The sequence below is a fragment of the Carcharhinus amblyrhynchos genome, unplaced genomic scaffold (genome assembly GCF_965287045.1).
Source record: "Carcharhinus amblyrhynchos unplaced genomic scaffold, sCarAmb.v2.hapA chromosome_281, whole genome shotgun sequence".
Lineage (NCBI taxonomy): Eukaryota > Metazoa > Chordata > Chondrichthyes > Carcharhiniformes > Carcharhinidae > Carcharhinus > Carcharhinus amblyrhynchos.
In genome coordinates, this window is record NW_027650021.1 from 165,883 (window position 1) to 190,643 (window position 24,761).

Genomic DNA, 24,761 nt, shown 5'->3' on the forward strand with positions numbered 1-24,761 from the left:
CAAGTCTGGTCAAATCATATCACCAGACAATGGAAAAAAGCTGTGTGCAAAATATTCAGTCCCTGTGTGATTCAGACCTTGTATGTGTACTGACACACAAATTCTGGCCAGCCAGTGATGCCCATGTCCCACAAATGAATACAATTCCGGTCAGTGATTGTTTTTTAACATGCAATTTTCATGTTGAGCTGTTTTGATCCAAAGGAACTTTGTTTTCTGACCGCACTGATTTTTGCTGGGGTATATCTCACTGGGACACGGAGAACCCTTGGGTACCTTACCCAATGTGCTTATTTGTGCAATGGATTATTTGCATCACAATCAATTTCAGCCTCATGTAATATCCACACAGGGAAACATCACCAATTATGGCAGCACGGTGGCACAGTGGTTAGCGCTGCTGCCTCACAGCGCCAGGGACCCAGGTTTGATTCCTGGCTTTGATAACTGTCTGTGTGGAGTTTGCACATTCTCCCCATGTCTGCATGGGTTTCCTCCCATAGTCCGAAAGACATGCTGGCCGTACTAAATTCTCCCTCAATGTACCTGAAACAGGCGCCAGAGTGTGGCGACGAGGGGATTTTCACAGTAACTTCAGTGCACTGTTAATGTAAGCCTACTTGTGACACTAATAAGCTTCAACACATAAATGTCACAGCTTTTATGCGCTGAACATTGTGTTAATTTTTACTAATTGTTATTTATCTAGCTTGTTAGCAACAGAAGGCCCACTCTGACAGAACAATCTTTCACACATCTGGATTTTCAGATGTGTTCAGAACGATGAGATTCTCTCAAACACATTTGTAATTCACTTAAAAGGGAAACAAAATAATCTATACTTTTGTAAAAAGCTGGTTCATCTAGCCTATCCATTTCCACTAAAATGTCTATTTTTCTCAAAGCTGAGACAAACAAAAGAACTCTCCAAGAATGCTGGATAGTGAAGTCAGGATGCCTGCATTCTCTTAATTCCCCCATGACACTGGGGTAGGCACAGTAAGAAGTCTCACAACACCAGGTTAAAGTCCAACAGGTTTATTTGGTAGCAAAAGCTTTCGGAGTGACACTCCTTCTGGTGAAGAAGTAGCAACACTCCAAAAGCTTGTGGTACCAAATAAATCTGTTGGACTTTAACCTGGTGTTGTGAGACTTCTTACTGTACTTAACAGGAGCCAGATTTACAACCTTACATATTCACAGAACAATATATTTTGTTTCATGTCTGTAATATTCCTGTTCTCATAAATATCAGCACCATGACAGATCCACTTGCTTACGAGTTTTGAAATGTAACAGTTACGTGTCACGGTGCCACAGTGGTTAGCACTATTGCCTCGCAGCTCCAGGAACCCGGGTTCGATTCCCGGCTTGGGTGACTATCTGTGCAGTGACTGCGAAAATCCCCCAGTCGCCACATTCGGGCACAGCAGAGAGAGAATTTATCACTTAACCAGCACGTCTTTTCAGACTGTGGGAGGAAATTGGAGCACCCAGAGGAAACCCATGCAGACATGGGGAGGACATGCAGACTCCGCACAGACAGTGACCCAAAGTGGGAATCAAACCCGGCTCCTGGCGCTGTGAGGTAGCAGTGCTAACCACTGTGCCACCTTGCCAAACATGGCAGGCAATTTGTGCACAGCAAGATTCCACAAAAAGCAATGAAATAAATGGCCGGGTGATCAGGAATAGCCATGCCCCTCCATGGAGAACTACCCTGGCTCGACTTCATCCGATAGTGTGGCAGTGCCCTTTGTACCTGCCTGAGAAAGCAGACTAGAGCTTAAAGTTAAAGTTTGTTTATTAGTCACAACTAAGGCTTACATTAAAGTGTTCAATCCTGGTCGTCACACTACCAGGAAGATGAGGAGACTTTGGAGAGGGTACAGAAAAAAATTTCCACATGTTGCCCGGTGTGGAGGGCATTAGCCATGAGGAGAGGTTGGAGAAACTTGGTTTGTTCTCACTGGAATGACAGAGGTTGAAGGAGGGACCTGATAGAAGTCTATAAGATTATAAGGGGCATGGACAGAGTGGATAGTCAGAAGCTGAGCACTTGGTGGAAGAGTAAATTACTAGGGGGCACAGGTTTAAGGTGCGAGGGACAAGGTTTAAAGGAGATGTACGAGGTAAGTTTTTTACACAGAGGGTGGTGGGTGCCTGGAACTCGCTGCCGGGGGGAGGCAGTGGAAGCAGATACGATAGTGACTTTTAAAGGGCATCGTGACAAATATATGAATAGGATGGGAATAGAGGGATATGGTCCCCAGAAGGAAAAGGGGCTTTAGTTCAGATGGGCAGCATGATCAGTACAGGTTTGGAGGGCCGTAGGGCCTGTGTTGTAATTTTCTTTGTTCACACGGCAATGAAGTTACTGTGAAAATCCCCTAGTTGCCACACTCCGGCGCCTGTTCGGGTACACTGAGGGAGAATTTAGCACGGCCAATGCACCCTAACCAGCATGTCTTTCAGACTGTGGGAGGAAACCAGAGCACCCGGAGGGAACCCACGCAGACACGGGGAGAACTTGCAGACTCTGACAGCCAGTGACCCAAGCCAGGAATCGAACCAGAGTCCCTGGCACTGTGAGGCAGGAGTGCTAACCACTGTGCCACCATGGTTTAACATCTCAGCTGAAATATAACAGCTGTAGCATTCCCTCAGTACTCCTTTGAAGTATCAGCCTAAAGATTTTGATCTCAAGTCTTTGGAGCATGACTTAAACGAACAACCATCTGATTCAGAGAGAAGGCAGCTATTCACTGAGCTACAGTAGGAACTGGTACAAACAGATATTATGCTCCTCTCATTATGAAACAACAACCATTCCAGCTACTATGAGTAACCCCATGGAGATTTCCTTTTCCCTATTAAAATGGACGAGGAAATGATGTGGAGTTTTAAAGCCTGATTTGCTCAAATTAGGGTCGTTAATAGGGCAACTATCAAATATTAAGGAAGTGCACATAACTCAATATCAAACTACCGACTCCTGGGAAATAGTAAAACAAGATGTCATACTTAAAGAGATTTTTATTTCTCCCGCAGAGTCTTTTCAATTTTTAAAAATGTTTTTGTTAGAATTTAATTTTGTAAACCATACAGATGTATCAATGAAACACATTGTACTCTTATCGATCTGGGTCTCTGCTTCCAGCAGGAACAGTTTGCCAGATTGTATTATTATCTGATTAAAATTCTCCAATGTCTCTGGATTTGGTGGGTCACAGTCAGAACCTCCCCTTACAGAGCACAAAAACACAAGAGTTCATCTGCAACTATAGACCTCACCACATACACAGACACAGAGGAGTGTATTTGTCTCATTTATTGTAGGGTTTAATATCAATAAAACAGGTATAAATTGGGCGTGGGACTGTGTGTGTGTGTGTGTGTGTGTGTGTGTGTGTGTGTGTGTGTGTGTGTGTGTGTGTGTGTGTGTGTGTGTGTGTGTGAGATTATGCAGTGTCTGAGAGGAGTATAGGAATTGTATGTGTGAGAGAGTGAAAGGGTACATGAATTGTGCATGGGTGAAAGTGTGAGGGTACATAGATTGCATGTGGGTTAATGGGTATAGGAACTGTGTGTGTGAGAGAAAGGGTATATGGATTGTGCGTGGGTGAGTGAGCGTATGAATTGTACGTGTGAGAGAGGGGGTATGTGAATTGTTTGTGTGTGTGAGAGAGGGGATATATGAATTATTCATATGTGTGAGTGAGAGGTACATTAATTGTATGTGTGTGAGAGAATAGAGAATCTGGTGAATTGATGCAATGACAATAATCTCTTCCTCAATGCCAGTAAAACAAAGGAGATAGTCACCGAAGCAGAGTGGAGGACATGGCCCTGAATACATCAACGGGGATGAAGTGGAAATGATTGAGAGCTTCAAGTTTCTAAGTCTCCAGATCACCAACAATCTGTCCTGGTCCCCCCATGCTGACGCCTCTACTTTCCCAGGAGACTAAGGAAATTTAGCATGTCTACCACGCCTCTCACTAACTTCAACATCTACCATAGAAAGCATTCTTTCTAGTTGTATCGCAGCTTGGTATGGCTCCTGCTCTGCCCAGGACCATAAGAAAATACAAAGAGTTGTGAACATAGCCCATCACACAAACCAGCCTCCCATCGATTGATTCTGTCTACACTTCCCGCTGCCTCAGGAAAAGCACCCAGCATAATTAAGGATCCCACACACCCTGAACATTCTCTCTTCCACCTTCTTCCATCGGAAAAAAGATACAAAAGTCTGAGGTAACGTAACAACTGACTCAAGAACAGCTTCTTCCCTGCTGCTGTCAGACTTAATGCAAGGACCTACCTATTACTGTAACACTACATTCTGCACACTCTCCTTTCCTTCTCTGTTTGCTTTGTCTGTATATACTTTGTCTGTATATACAATACTTTTCACTGTATCCCAATACATGTGACAATAATAAATCAAATCAACAATAGAGAGAGAAGGTATATGAATTGTTTGTTTGAGAGCGTATATGAATATCTGTGAGAGAGCGGGTGCATGAATTGTGTGAGAGAGAGTATACGAATTGTGTTTGAGAGAGGGTATATGAACTGTGTGAGAGAGGGTATATGAACTGCGCGTGTGAGAGAGGGTATATAAACTGTGTGTGTGAGAGAGGGTATATGAACTGTGTGTGTGAGAGAGGGTATACGAATTGTGTTTGAGAGAGGGTATATGAACTGTGTGAGAGAGGGTATATGAACTGTGTGTGTGAGAGAGGGTATATGAAACTGTGTGTGTGAGAGAGGGTATATGAAACTGTGTGTGTGAGAGGGTATATGAACTTTGTGTGTGAGAAAGGGTATACGAATTGTGTTTGAGAAAGGGTATATGAACTGTGTGAGAGAGGGTATATGAACTGTGCGTGGGAGAGAGGGTATATGAACTGTGCGTGTGAGAGAGGGTATATGAACTGTGTGTGTGAGAGAGGGTATATGAAACTGTGTGTGTGAGAGAGGGTATATGAACTGTGTGTGTGAGAGAGGGTATATGAATTGTGTGTGTGAGAGAGGGTAAATGAACTGTGTGAGAGAGGGTATATGAACTGTGTGAGAGAGGGTATATGAACTGTGTGAGAGAGGGTATATGAACTGTGTGAGAGAGGGTAAATGAACTGTGTGAGAGAGGGTAAATGAACTGTGTGAGAGAGGGTAAATGAACTGTGTGAGAGGGTATATGAATTGAGTGTGTGAGAGAGAGGAAATGTGAAGCATATGTGTATTGGTGAGTGTGTGTGTCAGCGAGAGAAGAAGGCTCTGTGAATTGTGTGTGGTTTAAGCCGAGCACAGAGTGTGTGAAGTGCCGTGCCGGAGTTCACACTATCTCCTCCCTTGAGCTGTTGACTCCTCCCGTGGGTTGGCTGGTTGTTTTTAGACCAGGCTGCCTGCTCTGTAGTCGCTGTTCTTTCAGCACCTTCACCCTGCTCCAGCTGCACACACACTCTCCTCAATGGCCAGATACTGGATATCACTGCTAGCAGGCACTGCCTTTCTCCTGCTTCTGAGAGGTAAGCTTCCCTTTTACATCTTCTGTGGGTGTAGTTTAAATCTGAACAGATCTATTCCAGTCTGTGAAGGGTATTTCTAACCTGCCTGATGTGCATTTCACTAACTAGTCAAAGTTACAAAACCCCCGGGAGGAGTTCTGTCACTGTCATATTCTACATCTCTCTACTTTCCACAATTCAACTCTGAAACTGTCTCCAAATACGTTGTGGACTCAAACACAAACAAGAACTACAATCCTTACATTAATAATAATTATTCAATAATAATAATCCAAAAATCATAGAATCCCTACAGTGCAGGAGGCCGCCATTCGGCCCATCGAGTCTGCACCGACCACAATCCCACCTAGCCCATAGCCCTACATATTTACCCTAGCTAGTCCCCCTGACACCAAGGGGTAATTTAGCATGGCCAATCAACCTAACCCGCACGTCTTTCAGACCGTGGCAGGAAACCGGAGCACCCGGAGGAAAACCATGCAGACATCGGGAGAACATGCAGACTCCTCGCAGGCGGTGACCCAAGCCGGGAATCGAACTGGATCCCTGGTGCTGTGAGGCAGCAGTGCTAACCACTGCACAACCGTGCTACCCTATGTGCAGATTAGGTTGAATGGCCATGCAAAATTAACCCGAGTGTCAGTTTGATTTGATTTGATTTATTATTATCACATGTATTAACAAACAGCGAAAAGTACTATTTCTTGCACACTATACAGACAGAGCATACCATTCATGGAGAAGGAAAGGAGAGTGCAGAATATAGTGTTACAGTCATAGCTAGGAAGATCAACTTAATGCAAGGTAAGCCCACTCAAAAGTCTGAGGGTAGCAGGGAAGAAGCTGTTCTTGAGTCGGTTGGTACGTGACCCCAGACTTTTGTATCTTTTTCCCAAAGGAAGAAGGTGGAAGAGAGAATGTCCGGGGTGTGTGGGGTCCTTAATTATGCTGGCTGCTTTGCTGAGGCAGCGAGAAGTGTAGACAGAGTCAGTGGATGGGAGGTTAATGTCGGAGGGATTAGCAGGGTAAATATGTGGGGTTACGGGAATAGGGCCTTGGTGGGGTTGTGGTCGGTGCTGACTCGATGGGCTGAATGGCCTCCTTCTGCACTGTAGGGATTATGATTCTATGAATACTTGCATTGACGGTGACTGAGCTGTCAACCTAACAAAGATCGTTTCCAACAACCCCCCATTTTTGTTTTTTTTTAAACAAGGTGTCCTGTCTTCAGAAGCTGAGAGGAGGCTGTATAAAAACATCTTCAATAATCACAATCCTCACATCAGGCCCGTGGAGGATCTGCAGAAGGCGGTGATGGTTAAGTTCGAGGTTTCTATATCTCAGTTACTCAAAGTGGTACGGTAGCCTCTCCCTCTCTCTCTCGTTGAATTGTTTAATTGGATTAAAAACTAACAAGTTTCCCCCTCACCCCACAACTCTGCCAAACTGATCTGGACATTTCCATTCATTCACAGGACGAAATTAATCAAATTATGGAGACCAATCTCTGGTTGAAACATGTAAGTGTCCCCCCTGATATCAAAGCAAATTCACTACGGGTGCTGGGATCTGAAACAAGATGTGGAGATGCCGGTGTTGGACTGGGGTAAACACAGTAAGAAGTCTCACCACACCAGGTTATGCTCTGTTTGAGACCAGAACTCTGTTTGGAACTAGAACTCTCCACTCACCTGACGAAGGGGCAAACCCTGAAAGCTTGTGGGTTTACTGTCAAATAAACTTGTTGGACTTTAACCTGGTGTTGTGAGACTTCTTAATCCGAAACAAGAGCAGAAAAGGCTGGGGAAAATCTCAGCAGGTCTGGCAGCATCTGCTGGGAGAGAATAGAGCCAGGGTGACCCAGATGAACTCCATTCTCTCTCCACAGATACTGTCAGACCTGCTGAGATTTTCCGCAGCGTTTCTGCAATTTTGTTATTGCAATTATACCCGGTGAGGCCACACCTAGAGTACTTGGTCTCCCTTTCTGAGGACGGATGTTCCTGCTCTCGGGGAAGTGCAGCGAAGGTTTACCAGGCTGATTCCAGGGATGGCGGGACTGATGTACAAGGAGAGATTGACCAGGTTAGGATTGTTTTCACTGGAATGGCAGGAGGGGAGATCTCATAGAGACTTATAAAATTCTAACAGGACTAGAAAGGTAGGTGCAGGAAAGATGTTCCCGATGGTGGGGGAATACAAAACCAGGAGTCATAGTCTGAGAATTCAGGGTAGACCATTTGGGATGGAGATGAGGAGACATTTCTTCACCCAGAGAGTGATGAGCCTGTGGAATTCATTACCACAGGAAGTAGTTGATGCCAAAACATTGAATGTATTCAAGAGGCGGCTGGATATAGCACTTGGGGCGAATGGGATCAAAGGTTATGGGGAGAAAGCAGGATTAGGCTATTGAGTTGGATGATGAGCCATAATCGTGGTGGAGAAGGTTCAAAGGGCCAAACGGCCTCCCTCTGCTCCCATCTTCTATGTTTCTATCTTTTCTGTTTATGTTTTGAGCAGATGACTGGCCTTCAGGCGGCACAGTGGTTAGCACTGCTGCTTCACAGCTTCAGGGACCCGGGTTCGATTCCCGGCTTGGGTCACTGTCTGTGTGGAGTTTGCACATTCTCCTCATGTCTGCGTGGGTTTCCTCTGGGTGCTCGGTTTCCTCCCACAGTCCAAAGATGTGTGGGTTAGATGGATTGGCCATGCTAAAATTTTCCCTTAGTGTCCTGAGGTGCAGGGAGAGTAGTGGTAAATATGTAGGGATATGGGGGTAGGACCTGAGTGGGATTGTGGTCGGTGCAGATTTGATGGGCTGAATGGCCTCTTTCTGCACTGTAGGGTTTCTATGATTCTTTTCCTTCGTAGTGGCTGGGTCAAAATCCTGGGATTCCAGAGATGAGGGGTTTGTCGTATGAAGAGAGATTGAACAGTTTAAGCCGATACTCTCTGAAATTTAGAAGAACGAGCGGAGATCAAATTGAGGTTTACAAGATGATAAAAGGTCTGGATAAAGTAGACGTGGAGCGGATGCCCCCTCTTGTGGGGCATTCTAGGATGAGAGATCACAGTCTTAGGATAAGGGGCAGCCCAGGGTCAATTCCTGGCTTGGATCACTGTCTGTGTGGAGTCTGCACATTCTCCCCATGTCTGCATGGGTTTCCTCTGGGTGCTCCTGTTTCCTCCAAAAGACGTGCTTGTTGGGTGCACTGACCGTGCTAAATTCTCCCAAACAGGTGCTGGAGTGTGGCAGGTAGGGGAGATTCCCAGTAACTTCATTGCAGTGTTAATATAAGCCAATAGTGGCACTAATAAATAAACTTAAACTTATCCCTGGATGTATCTGCATCTTCTGGGAAGGATAAAACCTTGGGAGGCAAAGCCTCAATAAAAATGCTGTAAATATGTTACTGATTTAGACAAAGATTTCATTAAATTTTATCTTACACATGGAAAGATGACATTGATTTTCCATTGGAAAGCTACTCATTTCATGTACTATGGCTGTAACATATTGGTGATGTTTCAATAATTAATTAAATTTAATCATAGCAATAATAACATCATTCAAAGTTGCCCAATTGCAAACAAGCCACTTCTTAGCAATTCCACCTGTCAATAATATTTGGTTAAATACAAATATGTACAACAATAATCACTGGTGAAGTTTCTATAACATTTTCTGATTGCAAGGGTACAACTGCTGGGTTTGTTCTCTCCAATTTTCCAAACAACAGGCTAGACTCAAGATCCTTTCCAGTGGTTTATTCGAGTAATTCGCAAAGGAGACTTCACATCATTCCAGCTGAGACAAAAGTAGAAAATACTGGAAAATCTCAGCAGGTCTGACAGCAAGTCTGTGGGCAGCACGGCACGGTGACACGGTGGTTAGCACTGCTGCCTCCCAGCGCCAGGGACCCGGGTTCAATTCCAGCTTCAGGTGACAGTCTGTGTGGAGGCTGTATGTTCTCCCCGTGTCTTCATGGGTTCCCTCCAGGTGCTCCGGTTTCCTCCCACAGTGCAACGATGTGTGGGTTAGGTGGATTGGCCATGCTAAATTGCCTCTTAGTGAACAAAGATGTGTGGGTTAGGGGGATTGGCCATGCTAAATTGCCTCTTAGTGTCCAACGATGTGTGGGTTAGGTGGATGAGCCATAGAAATGTATGGAGTTATGGGGACAGGGTGGGGGAATGAGCCTGGGTAAGGTACTCTGTCAGAGAGAATCAGTGCAGACTCAATGGGCTGAATGGATTCAATGATTCTCTGACAGCATCTGTGGAGAGGGAACAGAGCTAACATTTCGAGTCTGAATGAGTCTCTGTCAGACACAGCTGAGGCACAGACACACTGATCAGTTAAACACAGGATGTTTTAGATAACACTGTATCACAGACACTTACATAAACTAATTGCTGTCTGTCATTGTTGACAATTACCCAGTCATGGATGGGGCTGCACCCTTGTGATTACATCCCACCCCACCAGACACACACACACACACACACACAGACACACACACACACACAAACACACACACAAACTGCCCCCCCAACACAAACACACTCACACACAATCCCCCCCACCCCCCACTCACATACCTCCCCCACAAACACTGTGTTGCCCCTTACTGCTCCTATTTCTGAGGCTGGAATGAATACACGGCACAGCATCTATGAACATGGGAGTGCCTGAGTGCTGGCCCTGAGTCTGGGAAAACCAACCCGTTCATTAATTCAGTGAACAAACATACACACACACACCCAAACACACACAAAGCTCTTCCCCCTCACCCCCACACAACATCACCCCCCCCTCCCCACCACACATACACATACACACAAGGACGCATGCACACACACACCCTCCACCGCACAGTCAGTAGCCAGGTTTAGGATCCTAATGAGGATACAAATAGTCTGCAGCAATTCACAAGAATCATAGATTCCCTACAGTACAGAAAGAGGCCATTCGGCCCATCGAGCCTGCACAGACCACAATCCTGCACAGGTCCTATCCCCATAACCCCATGCCCCTGCTAATCTCCCTGACCCTAAGGGACAATTTAGCACGGCCAATCTGCCTAACCCGCACATCTTTGGACTGTGGGAGGAAACCGGAGCACCCGGAGGAAACCCACACAGACACAGGGAGAATGTGCAAACCTTCACACAGTGACCCGAGGCTGGAATCGAACCTGGGACCCTGGCGCTGTGAGGCAGCAGCGCTAACCATTGTGATGGTGGATCCTGCTATCCTTAAGGGGTCAGGCAGCTAAATATCACTCCAGACCACAGACTACCTCGTTATATAATTTTTCATATGGCGATGGGGATTCAATTATTTTAAAATTAAGAAGTGATTTAAAAATGCTTCAGTTGCTGCGTGTCATACTGTGAAATTGCAAATTATAACAAGTCTCAAATCTTGATAATAGTTTCACATTAGCCAGATAATACCATATCCCAATGGGAGCTTAATAATCCTTCATATCCTCATGGACTAATCAGATTATTGGAAAAACATTAAAATTGTTAGCTCCAGTCAACTAAATCCAGCCAAACAGAAGGCATTAGATTGAGATATTTCTTAATTTACAGATTCATACAACACCCTACAGTGCAGAAGGAGGCAATTCGGCCCATCGACTTTGCACCAACCACAATCCCACCCATTCCCTAATCCCATGCATTTATCCCAGCTAGTGCCCCTGTCACTAAGGGGCACGGCCAATCCACCTAACCCACACATCTTTGGACTGTGGGAGGAAACCGGAGCACCCAGAGGAAACCCATGCAGACACGGGAAGAATGTGCGAACCTCACACAGAAGGTGACCTGAATCGAACCTGGGTTCCTGGCACCGTGAGGCAGCATCGCTAACCGTTGCGTCACCGTGCCAGCCCAGCATTGAAACTTTCAGAATACTGAAAAACCTGGATAGAGTGGACATGAGGAAGATGTTTCCATTTGTAGGAGAGACTAGGATCCGAGGGCACAGCTTCAAAGTAAAGGGACAACCCTTTCGGACATTTCATACAAAAACATTACGCATTCATACGTTGATTTGGAAAATGGAGATTTCACCACACTGGTAGGTCTCCCACATTCTCCCCTTCATCGACTTGAAGTCATCTCAAACTCTGCGTCTTAACTCTCACCAAGTCCTTTTTCCCTCTCATCCCTACACTCGCTGAACTGCACTGCCTCATCTTTATTTTTAAATCTTTCCTTATCTCTGTAATCTCCTCTGACCCCACAACCTTCTGCACTCCTCTGGCTTCCTGTGACTTTCCAATTATATTTGCTCCCCCGTTGTGCACTCAGTTACATCATTATTTCCCAGCCTACCCTTCTCTGTGTCTCCTTACTTCCCTTAGGACAACTTCTTAAAAACTGCCTCTTAAACAAGCTTTTGGCCAAATGGTCTAATGGGTCCTTGGAGAGGGACCAGGGGAGGTTCGCAAGAATGATTTCGGGAATGAAAGATTTGACATATGAGGAGTGTCTGAGGACTCTGGGTTCGTAAAAGTTTTGAAAAATTTATTTATTAATCAGAAGTAAGGCTTACATTAACACTGCAGTGAAATTACTGTGAAAAATCCCCTAGTCGCCACACTCCAGTGTCCATTCAGATACACTGAGGGAGAATTTAGCACCTAATTCACACGTCTTTCAGACTGTGGGAGGAAACTGGAGCACCTGGAGGAAACCCATGCAGACACAGGGAGAATGTGCAAACTCCACTCAGACAGTGACCCAAGCAGGAAATCGAACCCGGGTCCTTGGCGCTGTGAAGCAGCCGTGCTCGATGGAGTTTAGAAGGAAGAGGGGGGATCTTATTGAAACTTACAGAATCCTGAAAGGCCTGGATAGAGTGGACATGGGGAAGATGTTTCCATTAGTCAGAGAAACTTGGATCCGAGGGCCCAGCCTCAGAGTAAAGGGCCGACTCTTTAGAACTGAGATGAGGAGGAATTTCTTCAGCCAGAGGATGGTGAATCTGTGGAACTCTTTGCCACAGAGGAGGGCAGGTCATTGAGTGTCTTTAAGACAGAGATTGATAGGTTCTTGATTGGTAAGGGGGTCAAAGGTGACAGGGGAAAAGTGGGAGAATGGGGTTGAGAAACTTATCAGTCATGATTGAATGGCGGAGCAGACTCGATGAACAGAATGGCCTAATTCTGCCCCTGTATCTGATGGTATTAGGGTTTACTGATGTGTCTCAGTGTCCTACTTTGTTTTAATGTTGTAAGTGCTTCAGAGAACTTAATTACATTCAAGGTGCTACATAAGTAATAGTTGTTGTTATTGTTGATATCACAGGCCTCAATTTCATCCTGTGTGTTCCAACAGATACTTATCCCGTATGATGCCATTCACTTATTTTCTGTTCTCAATGCTCCCATCCTCAGGTCTGGCATGACTATAAGCTAAGGTGGGATCCTGCTGAATATGGAGGTGTCAAGGTTGTTCGAGTGCCTTCCGAGACAGTCTGGAAACCTGACATTGTTTTGTATAACAAGTAAGTAATGAGGAACCACATGAACCAATTACTGGCAGCGATCAATGATCTCGTTCGTCCACGTTCATAGTATATCATAACATTAATATAACTGGGATCCTGCAATGGGTAAACTGCACTATTTTGGGCTCCGTTGGCTAGATGGTGCCCATCCCTAATTGCCCCTTGAGAAGGTAGTGGTAAGCTGCTTTCTTGAACCGCTGCAGCCTTTGGTGTAGGTTAGCGCCACTGCCTCACAGCGCCAGGGACCCGGGTTCAATTCCAGCCTCGGTCACTATGCAGAGTTTGTACTTTGTCCTTGTGTCTGCATGGGTTTCCTCTGAGCGCTCCAGTTTCCTCCCACACTCCAAAGATGTGTGGGTTAGGTGGATTGGTCATGCCAAACTACCCCTTGGTGTCAAGGTGTTTAGTAAGGTAAATACGTGGGGTTACAGGATGTTGGTGAGGCCACACCTGGGGTGTTGTGTTCAGTTTTGGTCACCTTGCTATAGGAAAGATGTATTAAACTGGAGAGAGTGCAGAAGAGATTTACAAGGACTGGGTTATAGGGAGAGATTGGACGGGCTAGGACATTTTTCTTTGGAGCATAGGAGACTGAGGGGTGATCTTATAGAGGTGTGTAAGATCATGAGAGGCATGGATAGAGTGAATGCACTCAGTCTTTTTCTCAGGGTTGGGAAATCATGAAGTAGAGGCATAGTTTTATGTTAAGAGGGGAAAGGGGAACCTAAGGAGCAACTTTTTTTACACAGAGGGTTGTACGTATGTGGAATGAGGTGCCGGAGGAAGTGGTTGAGGCAGGGACATTGACAACATTTATAAGACATTTGGACAGATACATGGATAGGAAAGGTTTAGAGGGATATGGGCCAAATGGGGTTAGCTTAGATGGGCTTTCTGGCCACCTTGGACAAGTTTGGGCCGAAGGGCCTGTGTCCTTGTCTTTCACAGGGTGATGATACACATAATGGAGTCCGTTCCATGCGATTCTAGAGCATGTCAGCATCACCCAATGGCTTGGTGCACTCCAAGTGTTGTGGAAGATGAGATGACAGGCAGTAGGTGCAGGGAGCTGAGGTTTAACAGGACTCCCATTAAACCCCCACGCTGTAGATTCCACGATTCTATAATAGGGCCTGACTGGGATCATTGGCAGGCTCGATAGGCCGAATGGCCTCCTTCTGCACTGTCAGGATTCCACAGTGCAGGATTCTCTGACCGCACTCGCCCCAAGATCAACAGACCCTTTCCATGCTCCCTGTGCCGCCCGCTACAACTCCTGCAGCAGACGGGAAAAAGATTCTACGACAAAACTAATAAGTTATTTTATCTAGACTTCCTGTGGGATTTTTCTTTAGAATTAGCTCGAGATAAGGTGGTGGTTTAGAGGTGATTTTATCAGTGCTGCGCTGTATTAGATTATATACTGATCAAACGTAACATGAAATTTTATCTGACCAAATTCAACCAGACAAAATCATGCTCAAATACAAGTGCAGCGATTTGACATTTATCGGAATGTTAATTCACATTAAAATCAATAAATTATTCCGCATGAGCTGTGCACTTGATGAGACTGGGCACCCATTCCATGAATAAGTAATATATTTCACTGTGCAGATTGATTTTCTTGCTGACGTACAGTAAAAGTGATCTTGTAGCTGTACCAGTCTGTGGCCGTGGGTTCAAACCCCACATTTTTTCATGGATTCCTCCACGGGATCAGGGCAGTTTTGTGTGGCGCCCTCCCTCGCACTGAGTTGTCCGAGGGGCATATTAATGTCGGCCAGACCAGGTAAGGTTGGCAGATTTCCTTCTTTAGTGATGGGTTTTTAACAGCCTCTGATGCTGATAATGTCATGGCCACCGTTACTGAAACCTACTTCCTATTCCAGATTTTTAATCGAATTTAATCTCCCCCAGCTGCCATTTTTGAACCCATTTCCCCAGAATAGAATCATAGAATCCTTATAGTGAAGAAAGAGGCCATTCGGCTGAACGAGTCTGCTCTGACTTTCCAACTGAGCATCTTACTCATGCACCTCCCCACCCTATATCCATAACCCCACACATTTACCCCACTAATCCCCATCTATACATCTTTGGACACTAAGGGGCAATTTAGCATGGCCAATCCACTTTGGAAGGTGGGAGGAAACCGGAGAACCCAAAGGAAACCCATGCAGACATGGGAAGAATGTGCAGACTCCACACAGACGGTGACCCAAGGTTGGAATCGAACCCGAGTACCCGGTGCTGTGAGGCAGTGGTGCTGGCCATCTGAAAGGGTTAAAGCCCCTTTCAAGGTATCTCCTCACATAACTCCTGTGGTGCAGACAGAGATCATTCAGCCCATCGAGGCTGCACTGACAACAATCCAACCCTATCCCCGTAACCCCATCATTTACCCTAGCTAGTCCCCCTGACACTAAGGGGCAATTTAGCATGGCCAATCCACCCTAACCTGCACATCTTTGGAGTGTGGGAGGAAACCAGAGCACTGGAGAAAACCCACGCAGACACGGGGAGAATGTGCAGATTCCGCACTGACAGTGACCCAAGCCGGGAATCGAACCCGGGTCCCTGGTGTTGCGAGGCAGCAATGCTGACCACTGTGTCACCCATCCGGAAGTTGAATTTTGTAAACCAGAAAGAATCAGGTTTGGTGGGGTGGGCAGGGGGGTGTTGCCGAACGCCGAAACAATGACCAATGATAGTTTCCGTTGTGACCCCCCCCCCCCACTCCCCCACACCCCAGCGCCGTGGCCGATTTCCAAGTGGACGAGAAGACCAAGGTTCTGGTGAAGTTTGATGGCAACATAACCTGGATACCACCGGCCATATTCAAGAGCTCCTGCCGGATGGACCTGACTTACTTCCCGTTTGACTACCAGAACTGCAGCATGAAGTTTGGCTCCTGGACCCACGACAAGGGCAAAATCGACCTGGTCTTGATTGGCACCGAGATGAACAGGTTGGACCTGTGGGAGAGCGGCGAGTGGGCGATCATCTCTGCACCCGGCTACAGGCATGAAATCAAATACAACTGCTGCGCAGAGATATACACCGACATAACCTACTCCATTTACATCCGCCGGATGCCCCTGTTCTACACCATCAACATTATCATCCCTTGTCTGATGATCTCGTTCCTGACCATCTTGGTTTTCTACCTGCCCTCTGACTGCGGGGAGAAGATAACACTCAGCGTCTCGGTCCTGCTGTCCCTCACGGTGTTTCTCCTGGTGATCACCGAGAGCATCCCTTCCACCTCTCTGGTAATCCCTCTCATCGGCGAGTATCTCCTCTTCACTATGACATTTGTGATCTTATCCATTGTTATCACCGTTTTTGTGCTGAACATTCACCACAGAAGCCCCACCACCCACACCATGCCGGCCTGGGTGAAGACCATCTTTCTCAAGCTACTGCCACGGTTTCTGTTCATGACCAGGCCCGCGCCCACCGGGGAGGCTCAGAAGGCCGTAACACCCAAGTTCCTGGACAGCACTGAGTTTAAAAATCGGCAAGTCATGTCGCAGCTTTATAGAACCTTAGTTAGGCCGCACTTGGGAATATAGTGTTCAACTCAGGTTGCCACACTACCAGAAAGATGTGAAGGCTTTTTGGCGAGGGTACGGGAAACATTTATAGAACCTTAGTTTAGGCCGTGCTTATTTATTTATTAGTCACAAGTAAGGCTTACATTAACAAACCATCACACAAACCAGCCTCCCATCCATTGACTCTGTTTACACTTCCTGCTGCCTCGGCAAAGCAGCCAGAATAATTAAGGACCGTACGCACCCCGGACATTCTCTCTTCCACCTTCTTCCGTTGGGAAAAAGATACAAAAGTCTGAGGTCACGTACCAAACGACCCAAGAACAGCTTCTTCCCTGCCTTCGTCAGACTTTTGAATGGACCTACCTCGCACTAAGTTGATCTTTCTCTACACCCTAGCTATGGCTGTAACACTACATTCTGCACTCTCTCGTTTCCTTTTCCATGAACAGCACAGTGCGCACGAAACAATACTTTTCACTGTATGCCAATACATGTGACAATAATAAATCAAATCATATTACTGCAATGATGTTACTGTGAGATTCCCCTAGTTGCCACACTCCAGCGCCTGTTTGAGTCAACGCCTCTAACCCGCACATCTTTCGGTTTGTGGGAGGAAACCGGAGCACCCGGAGGAAACACACGCAGACACGGGGAGAATGCACAAACTCCACACAGACCGTGACCCAAGCTGGGAATTGAACCCATGCCCTTGGCACTGTGAGGCAGCAGTGCTAACCACTGTGCCACCATTACACCCCACAGGATTTGGTGTTCAATTCTGGTTGCCACACTATCAGGAGAAGGGCGGCCTGTTGGCACAGTGGTTAGCACTGCTGTCTCACAGCGCCAGGGACTCGGGTTTGATTCCCGACTTGGGTCACTGTTTGTGCAGAGTTTGCACATTCTCCCCATGTCTACGTGAGTTTCCCCCGGGTGCTCCAGTTTCCTCCCACAATACGAAAGATACACTGGCTAGGTACATTGACCATGCTAAGTTCTCCCTCAGTGAACCCAAACAGGCACTGGAGTGTGGTGACTCAAAGATTTTCACAGTAACTTCATCGCAGTGTTAATGTAAGCCTACTTTGATTAATAAATAAACTTTTAGGATGTGGAGAGTTTGGAGAGGGTACAGAAAAGATTTACCAGGATGTTGCCTGGTATGGAGGGCATTAGCTATGAGGAGAAGTTGGAGAAATTTGGTTTGTTCTCACTGGAACGACGGAGGTTGAGGGGAGACCTGATAGAAGTCTACAAGATTATGAGCTGCATGGACAGAGTGGATGTTCGGAAGCGTTTTCCCAGAGTGGAAGAGTCAATTACTAGGGAGCACGGGTTTAAGATGAAGAGGCAAAGTTTAAAAGAGATGTATGAGGCAAATTTTTTACACAGAGGGTGGTGGGCACCTGGAACTCATTTCCAAGGGAGGCAGTGGAAGCAGATACAATAGTGAGTTTTACAGGGTGTCTTGACAAATACATGAATAGGATGGGAATAGAGGGATATGGTCTCCGGAAGGGTAGGGGGTTTTAGTTAAGTTGGGCAGCATGGTCGGTGTAGGCTTGGAGGGGCCGAAGGGCCTGTTCCTGTGCTGTAATTTTCTTTGTTCTTTGTTCTAGCACCAGCGAGCTAACCAGTGTCAACTGTACCAGCGAGTGCTCCAAAGCGAGATGCTCGGGGGAGGATCCCCACTGTGGCTGCTGCAGGTCCAGTCAGGCAAAGGACCAGGGCGCAGACGTGGATTCGAGACAGAGGTCCAGCACAGAGACCCTGGAGGTCCACTTTGCAACCTCGACCTTGTCTGCTGAAATCCGAGAGGCTATTGAGAATGTTACTTACATTGCTGAAAACATGAAGCTGCAGAATGAGTGTAAGGAGGTGAGAAAGAGAACACACGTCCTTTACCAGTAGATAGGCGATGGCCTAGCGGTATTATCATCAGACTATTAATCCAGGAACTCAGCTAACGTTCTGGGGACCCAGGTTCGAATCCCACCACGGCAGGTGGGGGGAATTTGAATTCAATTAAAAATATCTGGAATTAAGAATCTACTGATGACCATGAAACCATTGTCGGAAAATCCCATCTGGTTCCCTTTAGGGAAGGAAATCTGCTGTCCTTACCCGGTCTGGCCTACATGTGACTCCAGAGCCACAGCAATGTGGTTGACTCTCAACAGCCCTCGGGCAATTAGGGATGGGCAATAAATCCTGGCCAGCCAGTGACACCCATGTACCAATAATGAATTTTAAAAAATGCATATTTTATACATGAACACACACAAAAAGAGTCAAGTCTTCAGGTGAAGCAGATGTAAAGAGATGGGGATAATAGAACCAGAGTGAGAAATCCCTATTTTAAAGATACACATCACAGAATCACACAGATGTATTGAAGTGCAAGAGGAGGCCATTCAGCCCATCCAGTCTGCACCAGCTCTCCAAAGGAGCATCATAATGTAGTGCCCTCTCCCTGCCATTTCCCTGTCCCCCTGCACACTGTTTCCATTCAAATAATCATCCAATACCCTCTCAGATTGAACCTGCCTCCACCACACTTCCAGGCCGCGCCTTCCAGACCCCCACCACTTGCTGAGTGAAGAAGCTTTCTCTCGCATCACATTTGCTTCTTTTGCAAATCGCTTTAAATCCGTACCCCTCTCGTTCTCGATCCTTTTACGAGTGGGAACAATGTCTCCCTATCTGCTCTGTCCAGCCCCCTCATGATTTTGAGCATAGAGTTATAGAGGTTTACAGCATGGAAACAGGCCCTTCGGCCCAACCTGTCCATGCTGCTCATTTTTTAAACCACGAAGCTAGTCCCAATTGGCCCATATCCATCTTACCTTTTCAGATATCTAAACGCTTTTTTAAAAGGCAAAATTGTACCCCCCTCTACTGCTACCTCTGGCAGCTCATTCCAGACACTCACCACCCTCTGTGATAAGATTGCCCCTCTGGACCCTTTTGTATCTCTCCCCTCACATCTCCATCAAATCTCCACTCAGCCTTCCAAGGACAATAGTCCCAACCTCTCCAATCTATCCTCACCGCTGGAGTTTCTCATCCCTGGAACCATTCTCTCCCTCCTTACATATTCCCATTATAAATTCTTCTGTTCAGGTGTGTATGTAAATTTAGCGCATTGTAATCACCAAATACTGCAGGCGCTGGAATTCTGAAATAAAAACAGACAAATGCCAGAGGCGCCAGGTCAGGGCAGGCAGTCACCGTGGGGAGAGAAACGGAGTTAGTGTTTCAGGTTGATTACCTCACGTCAGAACTAACATAGAAACTAGAAGCAGGAGGGGGCCATTCAGCCCTTCCAGCCTGCCCCACCATTCCTTTTGATCATGGCTGATCATCAAATTCAATATCCTGATTCCCCCCCACTTCCCCCCATATCCCTCAATCCTTTAAGCTCCAGTATCTAATTTCTTCTTGAAATCACACAATGTTTTGGCCTCAACTACTTTCTGTGGGAGTGAATTCCACACATTCACCACCCTCTGGATGAAGAAATTTCCCCTCACCTCAGTTCTAGAAGGTTTACCCCTTATCCTCAAACTATCACCCCCCAGTTTTGGACTCCCCCCACCATCGGGAACATTCTTTCTGAATCCACCCTGTCTAGAATTTTGTAAGTTTCTATGAGATCCCCTCTCACTCTTTTAAACTCCAGTGAATATAATCCTAACTGACTTAGTCTCTCCTCATATGACAGACCTGAATCCCAGGAATCAGCCCAGTAAACCTTTGCTGTTCTCCCTCTATAGCAGGTTAAAAGGTGCAGTGAGATTCTAAGTAAGTACTGAGACAGAGAAAGGGGTGGAAAGGACAAAAGGGGAGGTCTGTGATAGGGTGGCAAACAGAAGAGGTAAAATTAAACTTTAACTACCCCACCTGTCCAGTATTAATGTTACAGCTTCCTGCTGAAGATGTAATTACAGTTTAAAGTTTAGTTATTAGTGCCACAAGTAGTCTTACATTAACACTGCAATGAAGTAACTGTGAAAATCCCCTAGTCGCCACACCCCGGTGCCTGTTCGGGTACACTGAGGGAGAATTTAGCACAGCCAATGCATTCTAACCAGCACGTCTTTTAGACTGTGGGAGGAAACCGGAGCACCCGGAGGAAGCCCACACAGACACGGGGAGAACATGCAGACTCCACACAGACAGCGATCGAAGCTGGGAATCAAACCTGGGTCCCTGACACTGTGAGGCAGCAGTGCTAACTAGCGTGACAAGATTATTCAGCCAGTTTCAGTGTAATCGTGGACATTGAATTTACAACAGGAAAAGTTGACAAAGTATGGGCTGATGCAATTTTTTAATACATTTATTATCATATCAAGGCAATAAGTACTTTAGATTATAAAAGTACGGAAATTGTCAACCAATTATGAGCGTAACACTTAGGGAAATGCTGTGTAAAATGCATTATGGGTTGATGTGCAGTGCATTATCTAACCCATAAGTGGCTGTGGGAGTTCACAGTCCCTGGTGGTCCAGACTCATAAAGTTGTCACGGAACTGTAAGATGTTAATAGATCCATTATCTTAACAGCAGCTGAAACCATTCGACAAATTGCTTACAACAATTGGGGGCGGCACGGCGACACAGTGGTTAGCACTGCTGCCTCGCAGCACCAGGGACCCAGGTTTGATTCCCAGCTTGAGTCACTGTCTGTCTGTGTGGAGTCTGCACGTTGTCTGGGTGGACAGGGGGCAGCAATTCCCCTTAGTTGAGGGGTTAGTCAGGAGTTGGGGGCGAGGCACAGTTTTAGGGTAAAGGGCAGGAAACTCAGAAGAGATTCGAGGAAAAAGCTTTTTCACTCAGAAGGTGGTGGGAGTCCGGAGTATGCTGCCTGGGCAGGAAGCGGAGAGCCAGAAACCTTACAACCTTTAAATAAAACACTTGGATGATCACTTGAAATATCACAAGGATATGGGATACATGCAGGAAAATAGGATTAGCGAGACTTTAGTGGTAATTGTTGTTGGTGCAGACTCGATGGGCTGAAGGGTCTTTTCTGTGCTGGATGATTCTGAAGTTTCTTTATTAGTATCACAAGTAGGCTTACATTAACACTGCAATGAAGTTATTGTGAAAATCCCCTAGTCGCCACACTCCGGTGCCTGTTCGGGTACACTGAGGGAGAATTTAGCACGGCCAACGCACCCAAACCAGCACGTCTTCTGGACTGTAGGAGGAAGCCCACGCGGACACGGGGAGAACGTCTGCACAGTGACCCAAGCCGGGAGTCGAACCTGGGTCCCTGGCAGCAGTGCTAACACAGTAAAAAGTCTGACAACACCAGGTTTTAGTCCAACCTATTTATTTGATAATATACTCGCAAGCTTTCGGGTTAGCCCCTTCGTCAGGTGACGTCAGGTTTCACCTGACGAAGGGGCTAACCCGAAAGCTTGCGAGTATATTATCAAATAAATAGGTTGGACTAAAACCTGGTGTTGTCAGACTTTTTACTGTGTTTACGCCAGTCCAACGCCGGCATACCCACAGCAGTGCTAACCACAGTGCCGCCCATATGAATATGACTTGATGGCCTGAATGGTCTCTTTCGATGCTGATTGGAAACCTCTTTAGATACATGAAAAAGTACTTTTTTTAAGTAACTTTCTCCTTCTGCACCTTCTTCCTCTTGTTCCCCACCAGACCATCAATTCCATGTGCACAAGTTGACATCTAGTGGTGAAGTTCTGTACTGCACATGCAGTAGTTTGCAAATCTGCAGCCTAAGCTCCTATCTTTAATTAATGCATCGGAAACTTCTTTAATTAATAGGTCTCCTTGCATTGTCCTGTTTCACACTCCATTCAGTGTTATAGTTCAGATCCACACAGTGTTTAAGTTTAAAGTTTATTTATTAGTGTCACAAGTGGGCTTACATTAACACTGCAATGGAGTTACTGTGAAAATCCCCCAGTCACCACACTCCGGCACCTGTTCGGGTACACCGAGGGAGAATTTAGCACGGCCAATGCACCTAACCAGCGCGACTTTTGGACTGTGGGAGGAAACCAGAGCACCTGGAGGAAACCCACGCAGACACGGGGAGCACATGCAGACTCCACACCGACAGTGACCCAAGCTGGGAATCAACCCCAGGTTCCTGGCGCTATGAGGCAGCAGTGCTGACCACTGTGCGTCCCGTTTGATTCCTGATGTGTGTGTAGGTGGGTGTTCTCAGCCAAGGCAGTAACACATAGGTGTCAGGAAACGTATGGTCACGGGTATGATCCTTCATGGTTTCTCTTTCTTTTTATCCTGTTGGAAAGTGTGCCTCGCTATCAACCAGGGATTGTGCCACATTTCACAGTGGAATAACCAAAAACTTAAGGTGGCATCAAGTATTGCCACTTGGGCAATGTACCAAGGAACACTGGTTAAATTGTATCGAATATCGTGAGGAGCAGCAAAGTGACAGTGTACCAAGTGCTTTATTCTGTATCTATCCCATACTGTACCTGTCCCGGGAGTGTTTGATGGGGGACAGTGTAGAGGGAGCTTTACTCTGTATCTAACCCCGTGCTGTACCTGTCCTGGGAGTGTTTGATGGGGACAACGTCGATGGAACATTATTCTGTGTCTAACCTCATCCTATAGCTGTCCAGGGAGTGTTTGATGGGGACCTATGTCAGTGTTATAGTTTCTAATCTTTCTCTTCCTGGTGCTTGTCTCAGGTACAAGATGATTGGAAGTATGTTGCTATGGTGATCGATCGGCTCTTCCTCTGGATCTTCATCCTGGTGTGCATCCTGGGAACAACAAGCTCTTTCCTGCAGCCACTGACATCAACAGATGAGTTGTGAATGTCAGTTGCGGGTCCATTGTGATAAATACAGGGATCCCTTTTCCCCTGTAAAAGCCAGGCAGAAGCTTGGTGGCATTGTGCATGGAGAGAGAGGCGACTTATACACCAGATTTGGAGAGAAACGACAGACATTAAAGGTAACCTCCCCAGCCTCTTTCAGATACTTGCTGAGTGCTCCTGTTTTATTTTCTTTAAAGCTTAATATTTAGGAAGGACTAGTAAGAAAGAGCTGCATGTAATAAACACACCATCAAATTTAACCTCGAATGAGGGAAAGTTACTGTTTTGCAGACCAACCTGCACAGTTAAGGGCAGCACAGTGCTTAGTACTGCTGCCTCACAGTGCCAGGGACCTGGGTTCAATTCGCAGTCTGGGCTCACTGTCTGTGTGGAGTTTGTACATTCTCCCCACGTCTGCAGGGTTTCCTCCTGCTGCTCCGCTTTCCTCCCACACCCCAGATGTGCAGATTAGGTGGATTAGCTATGCTAAACTGCCCTTTAGTGCCCCAAGATGTGTAGCTGAGGCAGATTGGCCATGCTAAACAGTCCCTTAGCTCCCAAAGATGTGTAGGTTAGGTGGATTGGCCGTGCTAAATTGTCCCTTAGTGTCGGGGGACTGGCTGGGTAAATACATGGGGTTACAGAGATACCCGGGCTGTTGTCAGTGTAGACTTGATTGGCTGAATGGCCTCCTTCTGCACTGTAGGATTCTATAAGTCTTCCTCACTGGTCCCGTCAGGTAATCAAACAGAGCCCAGGACACCACTCTGTCCCTGATGATTAGGCTCGTGCATGAAGCCCCCTCTGATCAAACAGCCCGCTGTCTTGGCTCACTGGGGAAGAATGGGCTTTTCTGGCACGATGTGTCAGGAAACTGGGGTTCAGGAACTGGCAAGCTGGGAATAAAGGGAGGTAGAGAGGGGCAAACATTCCTGAGTGGGAGCAATGGCGCGATGTACAAATAAGGTGAATTTGCTGTTTGGCAAATGTATTAATCAACAAGGGATGATGTTCTTCTAAATTTAACCATTTCAAAGATGTTGACACGTACACATGGCCATGTTTAGATTGCACTGTGCAAGAACAATGTATGGCGGCCTCTGCCTGATCTGGCACTGCTTACAATCTGAGTGACAAAGGCCACCTTCAAGATGGAAATTTTTTTTCTTGCAATGGATGAGATTGTGCGCAGCTTGCGAAAGCAGACATATAATTTATGACGGTGTGAATGCTGGGGAGTCTAATGCTGCTGCCTGTTCTATATCTAATAAAAGAAAATTAAAACATT

General features: G+C 46.3%; 1 protein-coding gene across 1 annotated transcript; it reads left to right on the forward strand.

Moving 5' to 3' along the window:
• The first annotated feature begins 6,761 nt into the window (after positions 1 to 6,761).
• On the forward strand, positions 6,762 to 23,471 carry LOC145338997 (neuronal acetylcholine receptor subunit alpha-3-like). The gene is made up of 6 exons (XM_080183419.1): positions 6,762 to 6,893; positions 7,013 to 7,057; positions 12,956 to 13,065; positions 15,824 to 16,561; positions 18,254 to 18,512; positions 23,343 to 23,471. Exons 1-6 carry the CDS (start codon positions 6,852 to 6,854, stop codon positions 23,469 to 23,471), a joined length of 1,323 nt encoding a protein of 440 aa, XP_080039545.1. The 5' UTR covers positions 6,762 to 6,851.
• The last annotated feature ends 1,290 nt before the right edge of the window (positions 23,472 to 24,761 follow it).